Source organism: Podarcis muralis, chromosome 14 (genome assembly GCF_964188315.1).
Source record: "Podarcis muralis chromosome 14, rPodMur119.hap1.1, whole genome shotgun sequence".
Taxonomy (NCBI): domain Eukaryota; kingdom Metazoa; phylum Chordata; class Lepidosauria; order Squamata; family Lacertidae; genus Podarcis; species Podarcis muralis.
The window spans coordinates 469,780-496,529 of NC_135668.1; the positions used below are offsets into that span (position 1 = coordinate 469,780).

General features: G+C 47.9%; 2 protein-coding genes across 3 annotated transcripts in view; one reads left to right on the forward strand and one right to left on the reverse strand.

Annotated features, from left to right (window-relative positions):
* CSPG4 (chondroitin sulfate proteoglycan 4) overlaps positions 1-12,212 on the forward strand; it is a 100,240-nt gene extending 88,028 nt beyond the window's left edge. For both annotated transcript variants that reach the window (XM_028705950.2, XM_028705951.2), the window contains 5 exons: positions 7,314-7,512; positions 7,811-7,945; positions 8,349-8,515; positions 9,121-9,301; positions 9,735-12,212. In XM_028705950.2, the coding sequence (XP_028561783.2) occupies positions 7,314-7,512; positions 7,811-7,945; positions 8,349-8,515; positions 9,121-9,301; positions 9,735-11,695 (2,643 nt within the window). In that variant the 3' untranslated portion in view covers positions 11,696-12,212. The remainder of the gene's footprint in view (positions 1-7,313; positions 7,513-7,810; positions 7,946-8,348; positions 8,516-9,120; positions 9,302-9,734) is intronic.
* The window catches only part of SNX33 (sorting nexin 33), a 132,891-nt gene continuing 115,305 nt past the window's right edge, over positions 9,165-26,750 (reverse strand). The window contains exon 2 of the mRNA XM_028705959.2: positions 9,165-9,285. Within this exon, the coding sequence (XP_028561792.1) occupies positions 9,263-9,285 (23 nt within the window). The 3' untranslated portion in view covers positions 9,165-9,262. The remainder of the gene's footprint in view (positions 9,286-26,750) is intronic.

The window sequence follows — 26,750 nt, forward strand, 5'->3', positions numbered from 1 at the left end:
AACAGAAGCAGAAGACATCAAGAAGAGGTGGCAAGAATACACAGAGGAATTATACCAGAAAGTTATGGATGTCTCATACACCCCAGGTAGTGTGGTTGCTGACCTTGAGCCAGACATCCTGGAAAGTGAAGTCAAATGGGCCTTAGAAAGCACGGCAAATAACAAGGCCAGTGGAAGTGATGATATTCCAGCTGAACTTTTTAAAATTTTAAAAGATGATGCTGTTAAGGTGCTACACTCAATATGCCAGCAAGTTTGGAAAACTCAGCAGTGGCCAGAGGATTGGAGAAGACCAGTCTACATCCCAATCCCAAAGAAGGGCAGTGCCAAAAAATGCTCCAACTACCGCACAATTGCACTCATTCCACAGGCTAGCAAGGTTATGCTTAAAATTCTACAAGGTAGGCTCAGGCAGTATGTGGACCGAGAACTCCCAGAAGTGCAAGCTGGATTTAAAAGAGGCAGAGGAACCAGAGACCAAATTGCAAACATGCGCTGGATTATGGAGAAAGCTAGAGAGTTCCAGAAAGACATCTACTTCTGCTTCATTGACTATGCAAAAGCCTTTGACTGTGTCGACCACAGCAAACTATGACAAGTTCTTAAAGAAATGGGAGTGCCTGATCACCTCATCTGTCTCCTGAGAAATCTCAATGTGGGACAAGAAGCTACAGTTAGAACTGGATATGGAACAACTGATTGGTTCAAAATTGGGAAAGGAGTACGACAAGGCTGTATATTGTCTCCCTGCTTATACTTATATGCAGAATTCATCATGCGAAAGGCTGGGCTGTATGAATCCCTAGCCGGAATTAAGATTGCCAGAAGAAATATCAACAACCTCAGATATGCAGATGACACAACATTGATGGCAGAAAGTGAGGAGGAATTAAAGAAGCTTTTAATGAGGGTGAAAGAGGAGAGCGCAAAATATGGTCTGAAGCTCAACATCAAAAAAACGAAGATCATGGCCAAGATCACCTCCTGGCAAATAGAAGGGGAAGAAATGGAGGCAGTGAGAGATTTTACTTTCTTGGGCTCCACGATCACTGCAGATGGTGTCAGCAGCCACGAAATTAAAAGATGCCTGCTCCTTGGGAGAAAGGCGATGGCAAACCTAGACAGCATCTTAAAAAGCAGAGACATCACCTTGCCAACAAAGGTCCGTATAGTTAAAGCTATGGTTTTCCCAGTAGTGATGTATGGAAGTGAGAGCTGGACCATAAAGAAGGCCGATCGCCGAAGAATTGATGCTTTTGAATTATGGTGCTGGAGGAGACTCTTGAGAGTCCCATGGGCTGCAAGAAGATCAAATCTATCCATTCTTAAGGAAATCAGCCCTGAGTGCTCACTGGAAGGACAGATCGTGAAGCTGAGACGCCAATACTTTGGCCACCTCATGAGAAGAGAAGACTCCCTGGAAAAGACCCTGATGTTGGGAAAGATAGAGGGCACAAGGAGAAGGGGACGACAGAGGACGAGATGGTTGGATAGTGTTCTTGAAGCTACCAGCATGAGTTTGACTAAACTGAGGGAGGCAGTGGAAGACAGAAGTGCTTGGTGTGCTCTGGTCCATGGGGTCACGAAGAGTCAGACACGACTAAACGACTAAACAACAACAAGTGGGGGGGACACACATTAAAATAATGCATAAGTTGGTATCAAAAGTCATCATAGCTCCAGCAAACTCCTTATTGACTTGGCACTGTTAATGGAGAAATCTGAGGGCTCCCTTGGACAAAAAACAAGGACACCAGCCAGGAATACCAGAGCAAAGTGGCAGCCAGTAGGCTTGGTCTTTACTGAAGACTGTCGCGACAGGACTCCCACCTGCCACAAGGTAGAACAAGATGGAAGCCCCAAACAAAAGAGCCCCTAAACTTTTATTAGCTGCTAATCCCCATGTTAAAGGTAAAGGGACCCCTGACCATTAGGTCCAGTCGTAGATGACTCTGGGGTTGCGGTGCTCATCTCGTTTTATTGGCTGAGGGAGCCAACGTACAGCTTCTGGGTCATGCGGCCAGCATGACGAAGCCGCTTCTGGCGAACCAGAGCAGCGCAAGGAAACGCCGTTTACCTTCCTGCCGGAGCGGTACCTATCTATCTACTTGCACTTTGATGTGCTTTCGAACTGCTAGGTTGGCAGGAGCAGGGACCAAGCAACGGGAGCTCACCCCGTCATGGGGATTTGAACCGCCAACCTTCTGATCAGCAAGTCCTAGGCTCTGTGGTTTAACCCACAGCGCCACCCGCATCCTTAATCCCCATGTTACACCCCCCCCCAAACTACATCACTCATACATCACGGTTACATCATGAAAGGGGAGGTCTGGTGGCAGTAATCTGAGCATCTTGGACCCTGCCCCATGGTTCTCCTTGCCCTCCACCAAACACCCATCAAGTGTAACAAAAAGGATATTTACATTTCCCTGTTTCCAAGCCAAGTTAATCACACCCTTTTGTCTTCATCTGGGTTTGTTATTTCTGGAATGGCTGGCACTCAGGTATCAGGATGCCAGGGATTATCACTTAGGCAGAGGGGCTGCTGAGTAGCTGAGCTCACATGTCTATATGAATTTCTGGTTTTCCAGTGAGCCGGTAAAGGTAAATGTAAAGGGACCCCTGACCATTAGGTCCAGTCATGGCCAACTCTGGGGTTGCGGTGCTCATCTTGCTTTATTGGCCAAGGGAGCCGTCGTACAGCTTCCGGGTCATGTGGCCAGCATGATTAAGCCACTTCTGGTGAACCAGAGCAGCGCACGGAAACACCGTTTACCTTCCCATTTACCACTTTGACATGCTTTCGAACTGCTAGGCTGGCAGGAGCAGGGACCGAGCAACAGGAGCTCACCCCGTCGTGGGGATTTGAATCACTGACCTTCTGATCAGCAAGTCCTAGGCTCTGTGGTTTAACCCACAGCGCCACCCGCATCCCAGTACATAGATACATTTATCAGTGAATTCTTACATTTGGTATAGTGCAGCAAAGGCCCTTTGAATAGATAGGAAGAAACTGTGATGAAGTGTTTTGTGGGGACAAATCACAAAAGTCACAAAAGTGATTGTGCTAGTTTTGGTAGTGGGCTGCATGTGCATGATATCTGCTGGAGGGGGACCCCCCCCCAACCTATACATAAATTCCTGCAACAGCACACATTTAGATACTACCCCAAGCGGAAGGATAAAGGCTGCAGGAATGTGAGAGAGAGATGTGCCACAGTTCTGTGCATTAGCGAGCATTACAGCAGGACTGAATGGAGTTTGTTCATACAGAAAAACTCTCTCCAGGGTGCTCAGCTCCAAGCAGATTCCAAAAATAAAAAACCGTCTCCACAATTGGAAGAAAAAGAGTCCCTAGGCTTTTTCTCCGGAGGGCACTCACAGGCTGAGTGTTGTGGGACAAGTCAGTTAAGGCCAGCAGAAAGATCGGGCAGGATTGTGTCTCTGGGCGAGGGGGGGGCACAAAGGCAGAATCCCAGGTGGGCCTGTCATGTGGGGGGAGGCTGTGGAAACAGAACCATGAGGGGAGGTGGAAGTATTATGAAGAAATAACAAATCCAAACTGACAGACCAAACTGATGTTCTCATAGCAGATGATCTCATTGTTTAACAGATGCTAATCAGGAGCATTTTAGGGTCAGGGTTTATTTGTTTTTATTATTTAATGTATTCAAGGTCCTGTAGCCATTCAAGATTCATTCTGTGGCTGAGATTCTTTCTTAACATCAGGAAAAAGAAATGTGTTTGGGGTGACACGTGGGAATTCCTTGTTCTTTTTTTCTCAGTGGCAACATTTTATTACATTTTCGTCCTTGTTCTTACTCAGCTAAGGCAGTGGATCCCAAACTGCAGCCTGTGGGCCACCAGTTGTGCATGGCACTTCATTCCGGTGGCCCACGGCACGTCGGCTGGAACAGTCATATGGATCTCCATTTTTATTCTTATTGCTTCTTATGTTGCATTATATTTCATGAAAATTTGAATTGCATGAAATGCAAATTGTAATGCAATAAAATACAAGAAACAAAAGAATCAATAAAAATATAATTAAAAATATCATGCAGCATCTAGCACAGCACTTTAAAATTGCTACAACGGGCATGACCCTCAGCAATGCAACCCATACAGGTGGCCTAGTACACATGTGTTTTTGTTCAAGTGTGTGTGTGTGTGCGTGAGAGAGAGAGAGAGAGAGAGAGAGAGAGAGAGAGAGAGAGAATGACTATGTGTGTGTGACTCTGTTGTTGGCCTTCACCTCAGGTCCCTCCCACCACCAACTACCCCCAGTGCCATGAAGCGAAGCCCCCAACCACACTGCATGTGGCTCTCAGGGGGAAAGGGAAAGGACTGTCTATGCTTGCTCTAATGAGTCCAAGGCAATGCTCTTGTTCCTCACTTGCCTAGCTTCAGACCAACCCTGTGAGTTAGGTTGAGCTAAGATATGGAGAATGGCCCAGCATCACCTAGTGAGCTTTCTGGCTGAACAGGGCTGTGAACCTAGATCTCCTCAGTCCAAATCCAACACTATAGCTGCTAGGCAACACTGCTTTGTTGTTGAGAGAGGCACAATGGGATCAAAGTGGCCTGTGAGCCAAGTGCAGGACTAGAAGCCTCTTCAGTGCAAGCCCAAGAGTAGAGGTGGGGAGCCTCGGGCCTGGGGCCAAATGTGGCCTTCCAGGCCTCTCAGCCTAGCCCTTGGGATTCTTCAATTCCCTTGCTGGCTTTTCGGTGCTCCCTCTTCAAGCACTATGGGCCAATGGCCCATCTAGCCTGCCATCCTGTTCTCACCAGAGGCCCCCATGGGAAGCTCGCAAGCAGGACTTGAGCACAAGAGCAGCCCTCTCCCCTCCTGGCTAGAAATGTGTCCTTGAAACCTCTGACTTTTGTGGGGCCAGAACGCACCCAAATGCACAAAGCAAGTGCTACATCTTTTGCCTGCTCACTTTTGCCTCATGCCCTGCCCACTGCTGGCCCAGACATTTGGTAGGAGGAGACCACTGCTTCAGGCATTAGAAGTCCCCTCCAGCAGCACACCCACAGTTGCCTCCTACCGCCCCACTGCCTCTGCCATCAGTGCCAATTTGGGGAAATACCGCATCTGTTTGGGGCAAATTCTCACCTGATTTCTGCAAGCTGATTTCCCCAAGTCACCAGTAGATGGGGCAGAGCACAAAGCGGCACTTTCCGTTTCACCTCAAGCAGTGAAGCGGGATGCTCTTACCTCGTCTGAGGGAGTGAGACCCTTAGGATGACAATGGTTCCCTGGCTTCCCTGGAGGATCTGACTCACAGATGTCATCCAGGCATTAATTATACTCAATGTTTTACCCCAGTCTTTTGGAAAAGTAATCTGTGTGTTTTCTCTTTCTGTATCTCAGGGCAGCTGGGGTAGCAGATCTTGCAGAGGCTGGAAAAAAGTGACCGGAGGGGATGCCCTCCACGTCACTTGCTTGAAAATCCAAATGGGTCAATGGGCCTAAATAGGCCAGCAAATTCATGGAGGACAAGGCTATCAAGGGCTACTCTGCCTCTGAATGCATTCCCTTCAACATGCTGCGTCTAAAAACCAGAATGTGCATCTTCCTGTCCATATTCCCGTGCGAGTCATGAGACCGGCACAAGATCACAGAGCTTAACAGACATACTTTTCTCAGGGCCATGCTCTCACGTTTTGCAGTGCTCCATGTGGGAATGTTCAGGGATGCAGGAGAGGATATATTGTTTGATTATATCCTTTCCAACTTGTTTTAACAAGTTCTACAATTTAGCAGAGTAACATTCCCCTTTTTAAACTTGCACAGCAGATGCGTTTGCTTAGGTTCACTAAAGCAAGCCTATAATAAGTTTTCCTTTGGGTAATTTCCCCTTTAAAAAGGTAAAGGTACCCCTGCCCATACGGGCCAGTCTTGCCAGACTCTAGGGTTGCGCGCTCATCTCGCTCAAGAGGCCGGGAGCCGGCGCCGTCCGAAGACACTTCCGGGTCACGTGGCCAGTGTGACTAAGCTGCACTGGCGAGCCAGCACCAGTGCCGCACACGGAAACGCCGTTTACCTTCCCGCTATAAAGCAGTACCTATTTATCTACTTGCACTTAGGGGTGCTTTCGAACTGCTAGGTGGGCAGGAGCTAGGACCGAACGACGGGATCTCACCCCGCCGCGGGGATTCGAACCGCCGACCTTACAATCAGCAAGTCCTAGGCACTGAGGTTTTACCCACAGCGCCACCCGCGTCCCATAATTTCCCCTTTAGTCCCTCATAAAAAGATAGGCATGACACAGTCTTCGATAAAAGCAAAAAAAAAAAAAAAAAAGAGTTTACTCACACATTCTGTTCACAATTGGATCCCAGAAGGCAGACTTAAGTTAGAAAAGTAATATACACCTGGAAACTATCCCATAAGAAGACAGTTCCTTTGTCCTCTCTTGGCTGCAAGCATCTTAGGCTAAGCAGATGTTGCTTCTTCGACGAATGTGGTCAGAGAGAGAGAGAGAGATGGCGGACCAGTCCTGTTCTTTTGTTACCTGGGCAGGTGAGGTCACGCCCACCTCTAGTCATATGCAGAGGAAGTCTGTCCTGCAGGAGAAACAGGAAGTTCCGACTGGCTGGTCCAGACATCCCCTTTTATGTCCACTCTAGTGATGTTGTACTTAACTGCTCTTGTGTTTCACATCCCACACTCCACAATATCATGGCCTTTAAAAAAAGCATTTTTGGCTGGATGAGATCTCAGCACAAAATCACAAGAGATCACAATACCCAAAATAGCCACCATGCTCTTGAGGGGAAAAACAGGATGTTCCCTTTTTTCAGGACACTTGCGGGGTACAGTGGTACCTCGGGTTACAGACGTTTCAGGTTACAGACTCCGCTAACCCAGAAATAGTACCTCGGGTTAAGAACTTTGCTTCAGGATGAGAACAGAAATCGTGCAGTGGCGGTGCGACGGCAGCAGGAGGCCCCATTAGCTAAAGTGGTGCTTCAGGTTAAGAACAGTTTCAGGTTAAGAACGGAATTCAGAACGAATTAAGTACTTAACCCGAGGTACCACTGTATGTGAATGCCAGTTGCTGGAAACCACAAGTGGGGAGAGAGCTCTTGTGCTCGGGTCCTACTTGCAGGTTTCCCATAGGCATCTGGTTGGCCACAGTGAGAACAGGTTGTTGGACTAGCTGGGCTTTTGGCCTGATCCAGAAGGTTCTCATGTTCTTATGACAACCCCTCTAGTGGTGGTGGAATGCGGAACAGGTTCTCAACAATGAGGAGAATGGCTCTTTGGCAATCCATTCCATTGATTTCTGGACCCTTCCTGCCAGATGCAAGAGGGTGGCACAGCAGCGATAACTCCTGAACACCTCAGCAGTGAAGATGAAGACAGCCCTCCAGAGGAAGTCATTTATTCCATCAGGACACCTATCAATGGAAAGGTTGTGTTGAAGCCATCACCTACCACCTCGGTCCAACGGTTCACACAGGCCCAGATCAACAGCCAGCTTGTTCAGTTCATCCATGAAGGTATGCAGCAGAAGGAGGGAAAGCCAGCTAGGTGGATGGGGAAATTAGGGCATGGGGACATTGGAAGCTCTCTTATACCTCATCAGACCGTTGGTCTATCTTAGCTCAGGACTATCAACACTGACTAGCACTTGCTCTCTGGGCCTATAGAGAGGAGTCTTCCCCTCCACTACCTGATGATGCCAGGGACTAAACCTGAGACTTTCTGAAGGCAAAGTATGTGCTGCAGCTCTCCACCACCAAGTAAGTGCAGGAATGTCTTCTCCCAGACCCTGACATCCTGGGCTTCATTCTACAGGGTCCCTGGATGGAGGCTTTTCCTTTGACTTGTCTGATGGGGAGAACATGTCTCCCGGGCACTTCTTTGCTGTGAGGGCCAAAAAGAAACTGGTTATCACTCTGGAGAGCAAGAGAGATCTGGTCGTGTGTCCGGGTAAGTTATCTGCAAGGCAACTACATGGGAGCATGGATAGAGCTAATCTGTTGATTTGTGTTTCTCTCAGTTTCTCATTTTTTTTCTAAACTTAAGCTCACCTCTCCACTTCCCCACCTCAGACTGCATTTTTTTAAAGTCACTGTGAGAATTCACCAGCATTTTAATGTGCACAAATTTTGCTGTAAAATTTCCATAATTTACACAGAATCATAGAATTGTACAGTTGGAACGGACCCCAATGATCCTCGAGTCCCACCTCCAGCAATGCTAAAGAATATCACACAACCTCTCAAAACTTTGGGGGAACAATTTTCTTGTTTCTTTAGGAGTGAAACTGTGGGTGAAGCTTTTACTACACCACCTTCAGATGCTCAGCTCCTCCTAACCATTTCTTTCCCAGGCTCTCTTCAGCCAATCAGGAGCCAGAACCTGAAAGCAGTGACCAATGATGAGGCAGAAGCCCAGTCGCTCTCTTACATCATAGAACAGCCTCCAGGCTTTGGCAAATTGGTGAACAGCCAGAAGTGGGAGGACAGAGGGCAGCTGAGCAACTTCACCCAAGACGAGGTAGAAGTCTTAGCCGCTTCTTTCTTGATGTCCCTCATGGTATCATATCTTGATTTTGAATAGAAACACAGGAAGCAATGTTTACTGAGTAAACTGAGTCTGGCTATTGTCCACATGGACAGTATGGGTTGACTGGTCTACAGCTACTGCAGGAAAAAACTCAAAAATCAAGGTATACTTGAGGACAAACAAAGATTCATTTTCAATTAAGTGGCAAAAAATTATTTCATATCTTAAAAGACTCCAGTAAGAGATACTATTATCTGAAATTCTTACTAACCTCCTACCTTTAAGGGAAGGTTAGAAAGACCTCAAGGGCAACAACATGTTTATAAAACAACAAATATTTATAAAAACAAATATTTTTATAAAATGTTATTACCCCACAACACCAATAATAATAATCATGTTTTGCAGGGAGTGTGACTGAAACTACCCAAATACATTATTTGTGTGTGTGCATTTTTATTTTGGTTTTGGTTCAGGTTTTCATTTTTCCCAGTGTGTTATTAAAATGTATGTTCTTCAAAATAAATACAAAGACATTATTGGTTTGCTTTCACAGAGTGCCTAACCCAGTTTCCTTCTTACACATATCCAATCAGGTGGATGCTGGGGTAATATCATATCAGCATGAAATGCCACAGGAACCTTTCTGGATTCTTGAGGACACTTTCCACTTCCGAATTTCTTCTCCCTCCATGATCTCAAACCTGTATGTACTTGGTGTGTTGGTCTCCTTCAACATCAGCTGTCCTCACAGCTCCACTCTGTGGAGAAACAAAGGTAAAAGGAGAGTCAAGATGCCAAAACACACATAGAATCATCAAATTGTAGAGTTAGAAGGGACCCAGAGGGCTATCTAGTCCAACCCCCTGCAAAGCAGATATCACAGCAAAGAGAGCTGTTGTGAAGGAAAAGTTTGCTCCTTCCTAGGAAAGGCATGTGCTGTGATGTCCCTGTGCATAAAGATGACTAAGTTCTAGTAAAATCTAGGGAGATGAGGGGGCATTTGCTAGAAATAAATCCTTTGAATTCTCAGAGAACAGAAGCCCACATGGTGAGAACAGGATGCTGGACTAGATGGGCCATTGGCCTGATCCAGCAAGCCCTTCTGATGTTCTTATTGTTCTCTTGATTTTACTTTCCAGATGAGCTGCAACCTTTCTGTAATCATGCTTTTTTCTTTTTTTTTCTTTTTTCTCCCACTGTCTCCCAGGCCTCACTGTTTCAGAAGCTCAAAGTGCAGTGGTCAACATCTCATTACTAGATGCTTCTAACCTTCTTGCTAAAGAACCTGCCTCCAGAAGAGCATCGTATGATGTGATATTTCTGGTGACGGAGCTACCCAGCCATGGGACCCTGTCCGTTGCCGATGGACCAGTTGATAAAAAGCATCCCTACTTCCTCCAGTCTGATCTTGCTGCAGGTGACTTGGAATATGCCCACCATGGACCCAGCACCCTGGGTGATCATTTCAGCTTTAAAGCCTGGCTCCGGCCCAGCACAGAGAGATCTATTCAGGCCCCACAAGAAGGGGAGGAGCCTGTCATTTCTGGGATGTTCAACATCACAGTGAGTGACAGAAATGAAATGCCACCCGTGTTGCTCACCCAAGGCCAGGTTCTGCAGGTCCTCCAGGGTTCCCCTGCAATGCTTTCTCAGGAACAACTGAACACCATGGATCCTGATAGTTTTCCTGAAGAAATCAAGTACAAGATCCTTTCTGGGTTATCCAGTGGCTTTGTAGTCAATATCCATGCTACGCAGGTGCCAATTACCCAGTTTACTCAAGCAGACATCAACGCAGGGCACTTGAGGTTCATCGCCAATGGAACGGACTCTTCTGGAGTCTTACACCTTGCTATCTCCGATGGACACAATCCACCCATCTTAACTTCTTTGGAAATCATAGTTCTTCCAGCAACCACCTGGGCAACAAATCAAATCCCGCTGGAGATACCACAGAGTGTCAACATGGCCTTCCTGTCTCGCAAGCACCTTCTGGGGGCCTCAGGCCAAGAGCAGCAAAATACCATCTATAGACTCATCAGGGACCCAGAGTTTGGTCAGGTCAATGTCAAACAAAAGCCCGTGAGGGACTTTTCACAGAGCCAAGTGGACAATGGAGAAGTGACATTTACTTTCACTGACTTCATCTCCCCCAAAGATGAATTCCAGTTCCTTGCCACAGCAGGAGATGTCAACATTTCAGGCATTGTGAATGTAATGGTCAAGGCCTTGGTCAAAACCCAACAGGATATCCTTTGGCCAAGAGGAGCCACCGTCCAGCTCAACACCGACATCCTTGACGCAAGTGAACTGGGCAGCAGGACCAAGAGCATCCCAGCCTTCAAAATCCTCCGAGCACCCCAAGGGAGCCATTTTGTGAAACTCTCGAGAGACAAAAGGAACCAGCCCGTCTCCACTGATGCCTTCACCCAGCAGGATCTTGAGGGAGGGCTAGTTGGGGTGGAGATATGGGAAAGAGAAGACTCTCAGGAAAACCTCCAGCAGGACAGCTTTCTGTTTGAGTTGGTGGCTGATGGGGTGCCCCCTGCTGTGGAATCAATGGCATACATCACTGAGGCCTTCAATTCCTCAACAGCCTATGGAGTGAAACTGCTCAAAGTGCCTGATTTCCAAGAAGGGGGCCAAAACCCCACAACCCAAAGCATAACCCCTTCTCTGCAGATGTTGACAACTAGGCGCCCAGAGCCAGAAAACACTGAGTATAACTCCAGTGAGACACATGTTCGTCCAACAGCATGGGCTGGGCACATAACAGTTACCAGTGCATTTCCTACGGAAAGGAGCACACTCCTTAGTTTCATTGAAGCCAATATGTTCAGCATCATTCTCCCCATCTGCCTCATCCTTCTGCTTCTGGCTTTGATCCTGCCCTTACTGTTCTACCTCCACAAACGGAACAAGACTGGTAAGCACAATGTCCAAGGCACACACCCCAAATACAAAAATGGTACATTGGTTGACCAGGAGACTTTCCGGAAGACTGACCCCAACCAAGGCATCCCTTTGACAATGGTCAACACACTGGAGGCCAAAGGAGCAGGACCCAACTCAAAGGGGATAGGGCCAGGAGGCCAGCAGGATCCAGAACTGCTCCAATATTGTAGGACACCCAACACAGCCTTAAAAAACAGTCAGTACTGGGTCTGAGGACTGGAGCGAGGGACAAAATAGCCTGTCTTGAGGTGGAGCGCCATGGGCTGCATGGTTTCCTAAAGATTATCTCACCTCTTTCTCCTCCTCTGCCTCCTCCTGTTGCCTGATTTATATATGATACAGTCCCTGAGATTCAAGGAAGCCCTTCCTGCACAGGTCAAATTCTTTCCTGATTCTCCAGACTTGGTTTTCCTCAAAGATGTTGGCTCAATGGCAGGGAAGTCTCCTGGAATGAAATAAGTGAGACCCTAACAAGGCTGTACATTTTTCAAGGGAGAATAGAAAATTGCAGATTCTCCTCTTAACAATCAAAGCTTTCCTCTGTTGTTTTTTAAAAGCAGTTTTAAAGTTCTTATCAATGCAACAATGTGCTTGAAAGTATATGGAAATCTTAGAACCCAAAAGAGGAACCAACTGCGGTTTCCAAGGATTCATGAGTGGAGCTTCAGTGTGCTCACATAGCTCCTCCTCGTGACTAGCAAAAGCTCAAATAAATTATGCAGAATACTAAGTGCTGCCAGATAAATTATGCAAAACAAGAGAAAGCATACACATTTATCTAATTTATGCAGATTTCAGAATCCTGTTTTTCAGAGCGTGAAGGTGTCACAGAATAATTGGGATGAGAGTGCTTTTTGAAAAAAATGTTAGCGCCCCGCTCGGGATGGCGGCACAGATCTGCCTGCAGTCCCGGGACTGCAGGCAGCTTTGCGCAGCCATCTGTAGCGGGGCGGGCTTCGCCCCCGGCTCCCGATGGCCGCGCAGAGCTGCGCTGATCCCGGGATGGCAGACAGCTCTGCGCCGGCATCCAGAGCGGGGCGGGACTTAGCGCCCCGCTCGGGATGGCGGCACAGATCTGCCTGCAGTCCCGGGACTGCAGGCAGCTTTGCGCGGCCATCTGTAGCGGGGCGGGCTTCGCCCCCGGCTCCCGATGGCCGCGCAGAGCTGCGCTGATCCCGGGATGGCAGACAGCTCTGGGCCGCCATCCCGAGCGGGGCGGGACTTAGCGCCCCGCTCGGGATGGCGGCACAGATCTGCCTGCAGTCCCGGGACGGCAGACAGCTCTGCGCTGGCATCCAGAGCGGGGCGGGACTTAGCGCCCCGCTCGGGATGGCGGCACAGATCTGCCTGCAGTCCCGGGACTGCAGGCAGCTTTGCGCGGCCATCTGTAGCGGGGCGGGCTTCGCCCCCGGCTCCCGATGGCCGCGCAGAGCTGCGCTGATCCCGGGATGGCAGACAGCTCTGGGCCGCCATCCCGAGCGGGGCGGGACTTAGCGCCCCGCTCGGGATGGTGGCGCAGATCTGCCTGCAGTCCCGGGACTGCAGGCAGCTTTGCGCGGCCATCGGGAGCGGGGCGGGCTTCGCCCCGGCTCCCGATGGCCGCGCAGAGCTGCGCTGATCCCGGGACGGCAGACAGCTCTGCGCCGCCATCCCGAGCGGGGCGGGACTTAGCGCCCCGCTCGGGATGGTGGCGCAGATCTGCCTGCAGTCCCGGGACGGCAGACAGCTCTGCGCTGGCATCCAGAGCGGGGCGGGACTTAGCGCCCCGCTCGGGATGGTGGCGCAGATCTGCCTGCAGTCCCGGGACTGCAGGCAGCTTTGCGCGGCCATCTGTAGCGGGGCGGGCTTCGCCCCCGGCTCCCGATGGCCGCGCAGAGCTGCGCTGATCCCGGGATGGCAGACAGCTCTGCGCCGCCATCCCGAGCGGGGCGGGACTTAGCGCCCCGCTCGGGATGGTGGCGCAGATCTGCCTGCAGTCCCGGGACTGCAGGCAGCTTTGCGCGGCCATCTGGAGCGGGGCGGGCTTTGCCCCCGGCTCCCGATGGCCGCGCAGAGCTGCGCTGATCCCGGCACGGCTGACAGCTCTGCGCCGCCATCCCGAGCGGGGCGGGACTTCTCTGCTGTCCCGGGGAGATTTTAAAATGCTGGGGGTCGGCAGCGAACGCTTCGCTCCCGCCCGCCAGCATTTTAAGATCGCCCGGGGCAGCGGAGAAGTCTCCGCTGTCCCGGGAAGGCAGGCGGGGGAGAGCAAAGACTTTTGCCCCCCGCCGGCCTTCAGAAGAGGTCCAGGACCTCTTCTGAAGGCCGGCTGTGGGCGAAAGTCTTTGCTCCCGACCGCCAGCAATTTAAAACAGGTCCCTGGAGATTTCCCTATGGGCTTTCGTCTTGCGAAGCAAGCCCATAGGGAAATTCGTCTTGCGAAGCGCCTCCGAAACAGAAAACCCTTTCGTCTTGCAGGTTTTCCGTCTTGCGAGGCATTCGTCTTGCGGGGTACCACTGTACCTTTATTGTCAATGTACAACCTCCATCTCCAGGGATCAGTGGTGTGAGGGAGCACTGGGCTGCACTTGTGACATCACCAGGGCCATCCCTAGGTCTCAGGTTTAGCCACTGAGATATCCTGGCCTGGCAGCCCTAGAGGCAGGGGTGGGATTATGCTGTCGCCCCAAATACATGTGATTAAAAACAACAACAGGGAACAACCATGGGACAAGACAATCAATATCCAAAAATGACTTTCTCCCCCCTACTCCGCTGTAGTTTAAGAGACAAAGCAGCAGCAACAGCACAGGGAAAAGTTTGGTGACACCTTAATGGTGTTTATTAAAAAAATAATTTTTATTAACAGACCAATCAAATCAAATCACATTAATTACAAATTACAAAGCCAAATTTTAATTTTTTTTGTTGGGGGTACCCATATTTCAGGTTCCGAAAGGGATCCAATCATCTTGTTGCTGATGCTTCACATATTTTTCCTTTTTCTTTGTGACCTCTGATAGTCTCCACAAGCGAGTTGAAACCAATTGTAGTCCTGTGTGGGTTTTTCCATTCATCCAAGGGTCATATTCAGACAGCTGCCGCTTTTCATCGCTTCCATAAATAAACACACTCTTGCCATCTCTTAATGGTTGCAAAAATTTACAATTGCATCAGCTTTCATGGGACAAGAGTCCACATGGTTTTGAAAACCAGGTTGCTAGGAAAGGCAGGCAGCCACCCTTTCTTTCCTGTTTCTCCATGCCTTGAGCTTCTGAGCTGGAGCCAAGCCTACCGTAAGGCAGACTGAGTTAGTCCTGACTCAGGTGGCAGATCATAGAAGGCAGGATGTGGCGGCGAGGAGTTGGAGGACAGAGCAGTCTGTGCCATAAGGCTTGCCAGGCATGCCCCTAAGCCTCAGTTATGCCAGAGGACATGGGTGTTTTCCCAAGTCATACCCACACCATACATTTAAAGCACTCCTATAGTGCTTGAGCAGTCATGGCTTCCCCCAAAGAATCCTGGGAACTGTAGTTTGTAAGGGTACTGACCTCACAAACTTTCAGTTCTTAGCATCTTTAACAAAGTACAGCTCCCAGGATTCTGCATGACTGCTAAAGTGCTAGACAAGCTCCCAGTTTTAAGATTTAATTGCTAGTCCAGTTGACCAGTGTGTGGAATGCAAGGGACATCACTTGCGCTAGCCCTATTCTCAATGATTTAATCAGGCACAACTTTCCCTCAAGTGGGGCACGTCTACAGAAATGCCCATGCACACTTAGGTCCCATCCACAAAATGCATTTAAAGTACTCAGAGATACCACTTCTGAAACAGCTATTGTTTCTTGCTTGTTCAGGGTACTAGGAACTGTACTTCCTAGCAACTCTCTGCCCTTCACAAGCTACAGTCCCCAGGATTCTTTAGTGGGAATGGGAGGGAAGCCTGGCAGTTAAAGTCGCATAAGAGTGCTTCAGATGTATGGTGTGGCTGTGCCTTCACTTCAACAGCCCTCTTGGGGGTGAAGCTAAGAATCATAAGCAGCTGCCGAAGCACCATCTGCTCCTCTCTGCTCCAGTCACATGTTCTGAAACAAACATGGCATATGGCACATGACCCCACTGTGCTCTTGGGTTTCCCCTCCTGCCAATTAACATTCCAGGAGGAGGGAGGGAACTGTGATGCGTTTTGTTCTAGGACTCTGTTGGATGAGAGACCTGGTTCCTTCTTGAAGATTCCAGGCCCATCCTTGAATATTCCAGTTTCATTTTTTTAAAATCAGCTTTCTAGTCCTTTCACTTTTTGTGGCACTATAACATTCTACCTATAGCTTAGTGCACAGCTTCCTCGTGCTTTTAAGTGTCCCACCAAATTTAAGTGAGCCAAATTTTATTATGTTTTATTAACCATTTAATGCAATGGCATAGCTTTGCATCTATATTAAAAAGGTAAAGGTACCCATGCCCGTACGGGCCAGTCGTGTCCGACTCTAGGGTTGTGCGCCCATCTCACTTAAGAGGCCGGGGGCCAGCGCTGTCCGGAGACACTTCTGGGTCACGTGGCCAGCGTGACAAAGCTGCATCTGGCGAGCCAGCGCAGCTCACGGGAACGCCGTTTACCTTCCCGCCAGTAAGCGGTCCCTATTTATCTACTTGCACCCGGGGGTGCTTTCGAACTGCTAGGTTGGCAGGCGCTGGGACCGAGCAACGGGAGCGCACCCCGCCACGGGGATTCGAACCGCCGACCTTTTGATCAGCAAGTCCTAGGCACTGAGGCTTTTACCCACAGCGCCACCCGCGTCCCTTTGCATCTATATTAGGCTGTAGTTATATTTTGGCTGTCCTACAGTGGTTCCCTACCCAGTTATGGATATGGTTTATCACAAAATTTCTGGGTTTTCTTGAGTGGGTAACACAGGAACAAGCTGTCCCACAAAACTCTGACTAGGGTACTGTGTCATGTGATTGAGGGTTGCATCCATACTCTCCATTTAAAGTACATGGCTTTCCCCCAATAATCCTGGGAATTGTAGTTTGCCCCTCACAAAGCTATGATTCCCAGCATCCATAACAAGCTGCAGCTGCCAGGATTCTTTGGGGAAGTCATATGCTTTAATTGTGCTTCAGACATGGGCTGTGGGTAAGGCCTCCTTAGGCAAAAAGGTCCTGTGAAGAAGAGATGAAGGAGCTGGTCATGTTTTGGCCTGGAGAAGACAAGCTGAAGGAAAATATGATGGCTGCCTTCAAAGAGCCAAAAGGCCACCAGAGAAGATGGAGCAGACTTGTGCTTGTTCTTCCAGAGGGCAGAATCAGAACCAATGGGTGGGAATAGTAAGAAATAAGATTTTGGCTAAACATTAGGAGATTCTTCCTAACAAAGCTGTTTCCCAATGGAACGGGCCATTTTGGAAAGGCTCTCCTTTGCTGGGTGTGTTTAAATAGAGGCTAGGGGCACGGTCAAGGGTTCCTTCACCTTTACCCTTTAGGGGCATCTCCACACCAGACCAAAAACACCACACCTTTAAAGAATCCCAGAAACTGTAGCTTGCTAAGGGTGCTGGGAATTGTTGCTCTGTGGTGGGGAAGCTAAAGTTCCCAGGATTCTTTAAACAACGGGCATTACTGTTAAATGTGCTTTTAGATGTATGGTATGGATGTGGCCAGGGATGCTACACTGAAAAGATTCCTGCATGGAGTCTTGTTGACCTTTAAGGTTCCTTCCAACTCTAAAATCTCTGTCCAACAGCTCTTACTGTCAGAAAGTTCTTCCTGAGGTTTAATCAGAATCTCCTTTCCCATCACATGAAGCTTCATTGGTATGAGTACTACCCACCCTAGATCAAGTAAAACAATAGAAATGCTTAACTAACTGACCAATCACATCGGTTCTGCCCCCTCCCCCAACAAAAATCTTGGCCACACTCATGTTCCCACCACGGGTGTACACACAACATTAGTCTCAATCCTAATCTATCCTGTCAGTTCTTATGAAACACTGGATTCTGATGAATTTCTCCCCAAACCTGCTTCCATCCCAGTTGAGAAAAATAACAAGCTAGATGTGGTTCAGGCTCAAAGTCAATGAGAGGCAAACAGGTCCCAACTGCCCCATACATTTAAAGTGCTATGATGCCACAGGCACAGCTCCGCCCCCCGCCCCCCCCCCCCGCAAAGGAATCCTGGGAGCTTTAGTTTGTTAAGGGTGCTGAGAGTTGTTAGGAGAATCCCTATTCCCTTCACGGAACTGCAATTCCCAAAGTTCCCTAGGGAAGAGGGATCAATTGTTAAACCACTCTGAAAATTGGAGCTCTGAAAGACACACAGAGGTCTCCTAACAATGCTCAGCACCCTTCACAAATTACAACTCCCAGGATTTTGGGGGGAAGCCATGACTGATTACAGGTGCAAATCATGCAACTGTACGCACTTTTCAGTGCTATTTTTCTACACAAAGAGATGCCGGAATTCACCCTGAATTTTGTTCTCAAAGGGCAATGGTGCCCACCTGAGAGATGCTGGGACTGAGTTCTGGTGAGTTCCAGCTGGAAAAAAGCCTTCTTTTAATCCTGCTTCCAGTAACTTCCATTGGCGGAGTTAGCCGCTCAGGCACCCAGAGGCGGGGTGAGCTGCCAGGGGGGCGGGGCGGGGTGATCGGCACCCAGGGGGATTTTGTCACCCCCCTCAGGGATGACACCTGGGGTGGATTGCCCCCACCGCCCCCCCTTCCTACGCCTTTGAACCCACCCATTCCCCCAATCATGAGATTTTGTTGTTTTGTTTTCTGAAGGCACTGGTGATATGGAAATATCCCCTCTTGCTACCAGCGTGAAGCAGAGTATGGATTTTTGTGGGCAGGTGAAGAATACAAGAGACTGACAGAAGGAAGCCATGCCTAAAAGCTAAACCTGACTATTTTGGTTTTTTAAAACTAAAAAAAAACAGTGCTGGATTTATGTATAAGCTAAACAAGCTATAGCCCCACTCTCTTGGCCCCCCCCCCAAAATTAAAAAATTAAAGGAAAAAAACCTGGATGTACATTTCCAAAATATAAGATAAAAAACAAATAAAATAAAACCTACATACAGCAAGAGTGTTTTGTGTTGTGTAGGCTCCTATGATGTAAGTAAAGGGCCCCATTGCCTTCAGAAGCTTAGGGCCTCATCAGACTTAAATCCAGCCCTGAAAATAAGTCTATCAGATGCTGCTTCACATGGACTGAGTAATTTATAACAAGGTAAAGAATGCCTGGAATAAAAATGGGCTATTTTTTAACAAAAACGCATGGTCATGTAAAAATTTCTCAGAGGAAGCAGGAACTTGTCTTCAAAGGAAGAGGCAGAGCAGCGTTATTTGACCTTCACATTTTGCAAGAAGAGGAAATCCAGATGACTTTGGAGATGAGGTAGGCACAGATTGGAGTCCTCTCCAGCTTCTGCAATGTTTCCTTTCTTAACACATGGGCTTGCAGCGCCAGCTCCACCATTAGGCAAAATAAGGCCACTACCTCAGGTGGCAAATGTCAGGCTTGCATGGGGGGGGGGGGGTGGGCAGGAGCAAATGCATCACAAAGGTGGAAAACCAAAATACAAAAAAAGCAGGTGCAGGACACCAGCTAGAGCCACAGCGCTGTTAATAACTTTATAAGCTCAGTGGAACAGATCTCACGTTCCAGCCATGCACATTTTATTTCATTTCACTTTAAACATGGGCCAGGAGCATAGCTGTGGGACCAGCATCACTCACATGGTCCATCGCTAGTTTCCAGCAGCTCAGAGCCGGGATTGTCTTCACGCTGTTGTTCGAAGAGTCACCTGTCAGCAGCCACACAAACTGCAGTATGGCAACATCCTTAAGAACATATGTAATAGGAGATAGATATAGATATGGAGTCTTGCGGCAGCCCTGGTAGTGTAAGTAGTGGTTTTGTGTATGTAGAAAACAGCCTTTAACTGCCACCAAGTACACAGAGGGGCAAGGAAGACAGAACAAAAAGGATGAAAACACTTAGAGGAGACTCCCATGTTGAATGTTTGGATTCAAGGTAGATCACTGGTGAAAGGCGTTCCCCTCCAACTCAATTAATCCCCACCCCTCAAAAAGGCTGTTACTGGTCCCATTAGCTCCTCATCCACCCCACACACACACACACACACACACACACACACACACACACATATACACACACTTGGAAAGAGACAGACGATCTATTCAGGGACTTGCACAATATCAACCATCAGAGTGTTATATTGCAAATGTGGTATTTGAGAAACTATGTAATGTAATGCCTGCTGTTCCATTTCAAAAGAGGTTCTCTTGTGCTGCACTCTGGCAAACTGTGCTTCAGATGCATCTTGGTTTCTGTTTCTCAGCTGACAGAAAGGGAATGTAAATAAATGGTGGTGAAAGAAGAAAAACGAGCTGGACCAGATGATAAGCAATCCCACATTCTTTCTCTTTTGTCAAGAGGGAGGAGATCTGCAACTTCAGTTCTCTCACACAACCAGCCGAGTAGGGCCATGGGCTCAGCTTTACACGTTCTATTTCTATATATCACATCAGCCCTCTGAGGTACAGTGGCGTCGCAAGGGGGTCGGGAAGCGTGGTGTGCCATGTCTGGAGGGGTGACAAGAAGGCACCCCACAGGGTGCTCGCAATGCCACCCCCAGGTGCAGCTGCAAGCAGAGGATCCCGCCACCATCTGTACAGCGTTTGAGCAGCACCGGCGGCAAACCGCTAAGCACAACACATGTGCGGTGTCGCATGCATACGCTGTACATAGCAACGTTGCACATGTGCCCTACATAGTGATGCCACGCACGCATCGTACGGAGCGGTGCAATGTGTGTGCAGCTGGAGGTTTGCCCTGCCACCGGTGTCTGTTACCCTTCGTTCACCCCTGCTTTCAGTGATGTGTTTTCTCTTTTTTGGTGGTGTCTTGAAGTCTTCACCTTGCCAGGCTGTCTTTCCCTCCCCACGTCTGTCCTGCTCTTCTCACACTGGTCTCATCCACACCATGTCTCTCAAGCGTATCTGTGATGGACAGCAGAGCCAGACCAGAGTCTGGGGACCAGGGGCCTGGACCTCTCTCTGAGTGGCTAGCCAGAGGGGAGGAGGCAGAGGAGTGCTTTGGGAGGGAAAATAATAGGAGCCGTTTCTGAGGGAGACAGTTGGACGGGGATGGATTTGAGAGGGGAGAGAGGGTTCAGGTTGAGGGATAGTGACAGCCAAGGTGGGGGCAGCACAAACATGATTAAAAGTACTCAATTTATTGAGGTTCCCAGCAGAAGCCCCCTATGAAAACTTTGCCTGTGATTTCCCCAGAAAAGCTCAACAACTTGGGCTGCCCCCCCCCCCAAATCCTGGCTACACCCATGGGGACGGGTTCGGGATAGGGATTAGAATTGGAATTGACTGAAGGAGAACTGGCTCTGATCTGAGTGGAACATCTGCTCTGAGGAGAATATCTATAGCCAGAGGAAGGAGCCTCTCAGCTCAGATAGGAAGAGCGAGTTGAGGGTCTTGGGAACGTATTCAGACAGGAGTTCCCTGGAGGGCTGAGTCTGAGCCAGGAGAGGAAGAAGCTGTGGGAAGGCAGACTAAACCTGGGTCTCCTTCCAGTCAGGAGGGGAGAGATCTAGGAAAATAAGATCCCCAAGCCAGTCACAAGGGCTGAGGGGAATCCCCTAGGTCTGTTACACTAACTGGAAATAACTCAGGAGTGGCATTGCTAAGAGAGAGGGGAACTGACGAAATGGGCCCCTTGGTCAAGAACCAAATGAATAAACTGTGAAGGAAGCTGTGCTGTGGCAAAAGTATTTAACTGTGACACCTGTCATAATTAAGTAAAGGAATGAGAGTGAAGGAACAGAAACCGAGTTAAACATTTTACCACCTATTCTAGAAACCGGAACATCTACCTGAAGTATAACAACTGATTTTTAGCAACTGAAGTTTAAGAAAAGCTGTGCATATACTACTGTGTTTAAGCCTGTGATGTCCTTATATTTAGTTTAAGTAATAAAAACTACCTGAAAGAACGCATCTCCTGACCCAACTTTGTTTCAGCAACCTCTTTTTGGGAAATAAAGCTTTTCTTGTTTGATCAACTCCTGCCTGAATTGAAGTTTCCCTCACACAAGTCCCCCACAAGATAGCCTGTGGAAAATGGTAGAATCATAGAGTTGGAATAGACCACAAGGGCCATCGAGTCCAAGCCCCATTTAATTGGTGTACCGTGAGGTGGGTCCGCTATATTAAATTGGCAGTGAGCAGGGTGAATCCACTCCTTTATTGGTGGTTAGCGGTTGGATCTGCTACAGCATCCAATGCAAATTTAAAGCACATGACTTTCCCCCAAGAATCCAGGGAAACTCACAAAGCAACAGTTCTCGGCACCCTTAAGAAACCAGAGTTTCCTAATACGTTAAATAAAGGTAAAGGTACCCCTGACCATTAAGTCCAGTCGCAGACGACTCTGGGGTTGCGCGCCCATCTCGCTCTATCGGCCAAGGGAGCTGGCTTTTGTCCGCAGAGTTTTTCCAGGTCATATGGCCAGCATGACTAAGCCACTTCTGGCGAACCAGAGCAGCTCACGGAAACGGCGTTTACCTTCCCGCCGGAGCAGTACCTATTTATCTACTTGCACTTAGACGTGCTTTCGAACTGCTAGGTGGGCAGGAGCAGGGACCGAGCAATGGGAGCTCACCCCGTCATGGGGATTCGAACTGCTGACCTTCTGATCGGCAAGTCCTAGGCTCTGTGGTTTAACCCACAGCGCCACCCGCGTCCCTTCCTAATACATTACATTAGAGGAAATTACTATGCAAAAATGTGTATATTACGATAAAAGGGACTTCTTTTAAAAATGCAATCTGGTGTGGGACTTTGGAGAACTGAATTTAAGATTTAAAATATGTGAAACTGAGAGATACAGAAATTGACACATCTGCCCATCCCTAGCTGCAATACAGCAGACCTAGCCTCTAGGGCTCCATCCCCCTCATAAGAGCGAGTGTGGCCTAGTGGTTAGAGCAGGGGTCAGCAAACTTTTTCAGCAGGAGGCCGGTCCACTGGCCCTCAGACCTTGTGGAGGGCCAGACTATATTGGGGGGGGGGGAATGAACAAATTCCCATGGCCCACAAATAACCCAGAGATGCATTTTAAATAAAAGGACACATTATACTCATGTAAAAACAAGCTGATTCCTGGACTGTCCGCGGGCCGGATCTGGCCCCCGTCCTTAGTTTGCCTACCCATGAGTTAGAGTGTCAGCCTTGGATCTGGGATAGACCAGGGTTAAAATCTCCACTTGGCATCCCTGTGGAACCCTAAATCTTCAGGAGTCAAGGAAATAAAGAACTACATAACTTTTAGGAGACATCTGAAGGCAGCCCTGTATCCGGACGTTTTTAATGTTTGATGTTTTACTGTGTTTTATATATGCTGTAAGCCAGATGGGTGGGGCATAAATAATAAAATCATCATTATTGTTGTTACGGAAAAATCTAGGTATGAGGCTGCTCAGTCACCCAGCTCGTCGCGCAGAGCCCGCGGGTCCCTGCGGAATAAAGGAAGGAGTCCAGCCAAATGGAGCAAATAGCTGTAGACCAAAGTTTATTGCGCAATAGGTTCAAAGAGCAAATTTGAACCCCGAGGATGGGATGACAAAGACTTTTAAAACTTTCCCACCATATCCCAGAATACAGTTCGTACAGCATCATTGCTACATCACTGACATGTCACAAAAGGGGAGGGGTTAACCTTGTCCAGACAAGTCCTTGGTACAAGATTAGCATAAGCAGACATGGGAGGGCAAGACTCAGGTATAAGATGATGTCAGTGTTTGTAAAAAGCAAAAAAAAAAAAGGAAAGGGTTCTGACCTCCCTTTGTCTCCTCAGCCTGGTCCTTGGACCCTTGTCGGCATAAAAGAGTCCACGAGAATATCCTTGCAGAGTTTTATTCTTAAACGTCTTTGTGCAAAACCGACTGAACAACTATACACACCAACACCCACCCACCCACCCACCCACCAACCAACCAACCTAAACACCAGCCTCAGCCAAACTAACATTTCTCACTCTATATATACAACTTGGTGCAGACCGCTGAGTCATGCTGACCCAGCTTTATTCGCATTAAAGAAACAGCGGCCATTTTAGCCGTGACACCCCTTCTGTTTCTTAAATGCGAAAAACCCCAACAGAAACAATACATACATACATTATATACATAAACCCAGTTTTGTCATCAATTCATTATGGCATGTTGCTGGCAAAGGCTTGGTAAACAAATCAGCAATATTATCTTGTGACTGACAATACTCCAGTTTGATCACCCCATTCTGTACACAATCTCTGACATTCGCATGACGGATAGCAATATGTTTTGATGCAGATTTCATTATTTCCGAGCCCGCTAATGCAATGCACGATTGGTTATCTTCATACACTTGGATAGGCAAATCAACTTTACAATCTAGATCTTTTAGTATCTGTATAAACCACATGATTTCATTGCATGCTAGCGACAGGCTCCCATATTCTGCCTCACAGGATGAGGTCACAACAAATCCTTGTTTCTTTGACCTCCATCCAATTATGGAATTGGCAAACATCATAACCATTCCACTTGTAGATTTTCTGGTAGCTACACAGCTTCCCCAGTCTGCATCAACAAATACTTCTAGTTTTTCATCTTGTGTACTAGATATCTTCAAACATACATTTAATGTCCCCTTTAGATATCTGATAAGCCTTTTCAAAGCACACCAATCGGCAGTACTGGGTTTAGATACACGTTGGCTCAGAACATTTGTAGCACATGCAATGTCTGGCCTTGACCACTGGCTTAAATACAACAGTGATCCTATTTTTGAGTGATACAACTCAGGCTGATCAAATTCATCATCACACACTGTCTTTGGGAAATCTGGTGTCATGGGAGTCTGAACTGGCTTGCAGTTTTCTATGCCAAACTGCTCTATCAAATGAAGAATTTTCTCTTTCTGGCTTAATAGGAAGCTTCCATCAGCTTCCTGCCTTACTTCTACTCCCAAGTAATTGCTTACAGGCCCTAAGGCTTTAAGCTTAAACCTCTTTTCCAGTTGACTTGTGAGCTTCTGGATCTCATCTGTGGAACTCCCTGCTACAAGCAAATCATCAACAAAGACTAAGAGCATTAGATATTTGTTGCCTGTCCCCTTGGTGTACAGGCATGGATCAGCCACACTCCTTTTAAAACCAAGTTTTACAAGGGCTTCATTTAAACACTGGTTCCAACACCTTCCACTTTGTTTGAGACCGTAAACAGCTTTTTTCAAACGCCAGACTGCACCATTCTCCCCTTCAAACCCAGGGGGTTGTCTCAACACTTCATGGTCTAAATTTGCATGCAGATATGCAGCATCAACATCAAAATGGTGCACTGCTAGTTGTCTTACAGCAGCAATGGAAAGCATTAAACGAAAAGTTTCACTCTTTACAGTGGGAGAAAACACTTCATCATAACTCTCCCCTTTAATCTGAGTGAACCCTCTGGCTACTAATCTGGCTCGAAAACGTGGTTCCCCAGATGCAAGGGTTTTCCTTTTGTAAACCCACTTGCATGACACCACTCTGCCACCAGGTGGTGGCATTATGACCTCAAACACTTTGTTACGTTTAAAAGAGTCCATTTCTTCTTTCATAGCTTGTTCCCACAAAGCACGTTCCCCAGGGGGTAAGTCTAAGACTTCATTATAACTTTGTGGTTCCACACAACTCACATTGCATACTCTCACTCCTCCTAGGGTCAAACGCTGAGGAGGTACACCCTTGTTTGAACGTTTGGAGCGCCTAGGCACAACTACTTCTTCCCCCCTTATCTCTGGCTCTTCTTCCTCTTCCTCTAGAGAAGAAGTATTATCTATTGCCACATCCTTTGGGGAAATCTGTGCCTCCTCCTCATCCTGCTCCTGTGTTGCCAATGGCTGAGAAGAAGCCTCTTCTCTTACTTGCAGGGGCAGTAGGCAATCAGGGTTGGCATGGATCGCAGTCCATCTGTTCTGGTCAGCAAAGTCTGCACTTCATGACAGAACCACTCGTCCTGGGCGTAAATTGAAACGCCACCCTTTGCCATAGGACTGATATCCCACAAACCGCAGTCTCTGCACTCTAGCGCCCCCTTTCTGGTGCTGAGCTTTGGGGATATTTACATGTGCCCAAGCACCCCAGTTATGGAGCATTGTCCACTCTGGTTCTTTCCCAAACAACACACGATAAGGAATATCTTTTATAGAGCTAGACCAGGTTCTATTAATCAAAAAGTTCGCTGTCAGAAAAGCCTCGCCCCACAGCCTATGGTTGTGATCCAATCCTGCATCCACTAGCAGGCAGTCCTTTACTGACTGTATTACAGCCCCACATCTTTCACACAGACCATTTTCAGCAGGGCTATAAGGGTTAGTCAAGCGATGGGTGATCCCCTTACGTCGCAACCATGTCCCAAATTGTTTGTTCAGAAATTCTCCGCCCCTATCTGTTTGCAACTGCACAACAGGGCGAGTGAAGAGCTTTTCAGCTTGGGCAACCCATTCTCTGAATGTGGGGAAACACTCAGATTTCTGCTTTAACAAAAACAACCAACTAAAACGTGATTTATCATCTATTACCAGAAAAGCATATCTGGCGCCCCCTTCAGTCTTCTGTGGAAAAGGGCCTATCACGTCACAATGGACAAGTTCTAAAACCTCTTTAGATACTCTGTCACTTTTAGAAGCCACAGGCTTCCTCTTAGATTTGGCCATTTTACATACATTGCAATCTAGGAAACAGTTACAGCTATTTACTTTTAGGTTCTTGCACACCTTTTGCATCTCCGCAAGCACACGGAAATTGGCGTGACCCAGTTTTCTGTGCAGTTCATGTACACACCCCTTATGAACTGGCAAATTATCCTGAACCACCTGGGCTGCTTTAACAGGCTTGTCCTGCATTACATATAACCCATTTTCCAATTTTGCATGGCCACATACCTGAGTTCCATTCTTTATCAGACAGCCATCCTGCGTGAACTTAACACTACACCCTGCATTAATCAAACAGCTTACAGACAGTAAACAATAGTCCAAACTGCTGACAAACAGAGTCTCTGGTAGAGTAGTGTTCAAGCACTGCAGGAAACATGTTCCCTGGCCATCAATCTTGCTTCTACGACCATCAGCAAGATAGATTGAGTCTTTTCCATCAGCTGGCTTCCCCAGGGTCTTAAAGTCCTCCCGACTGTTGCAAATAATCCTGCTGCTCCCAGAGTC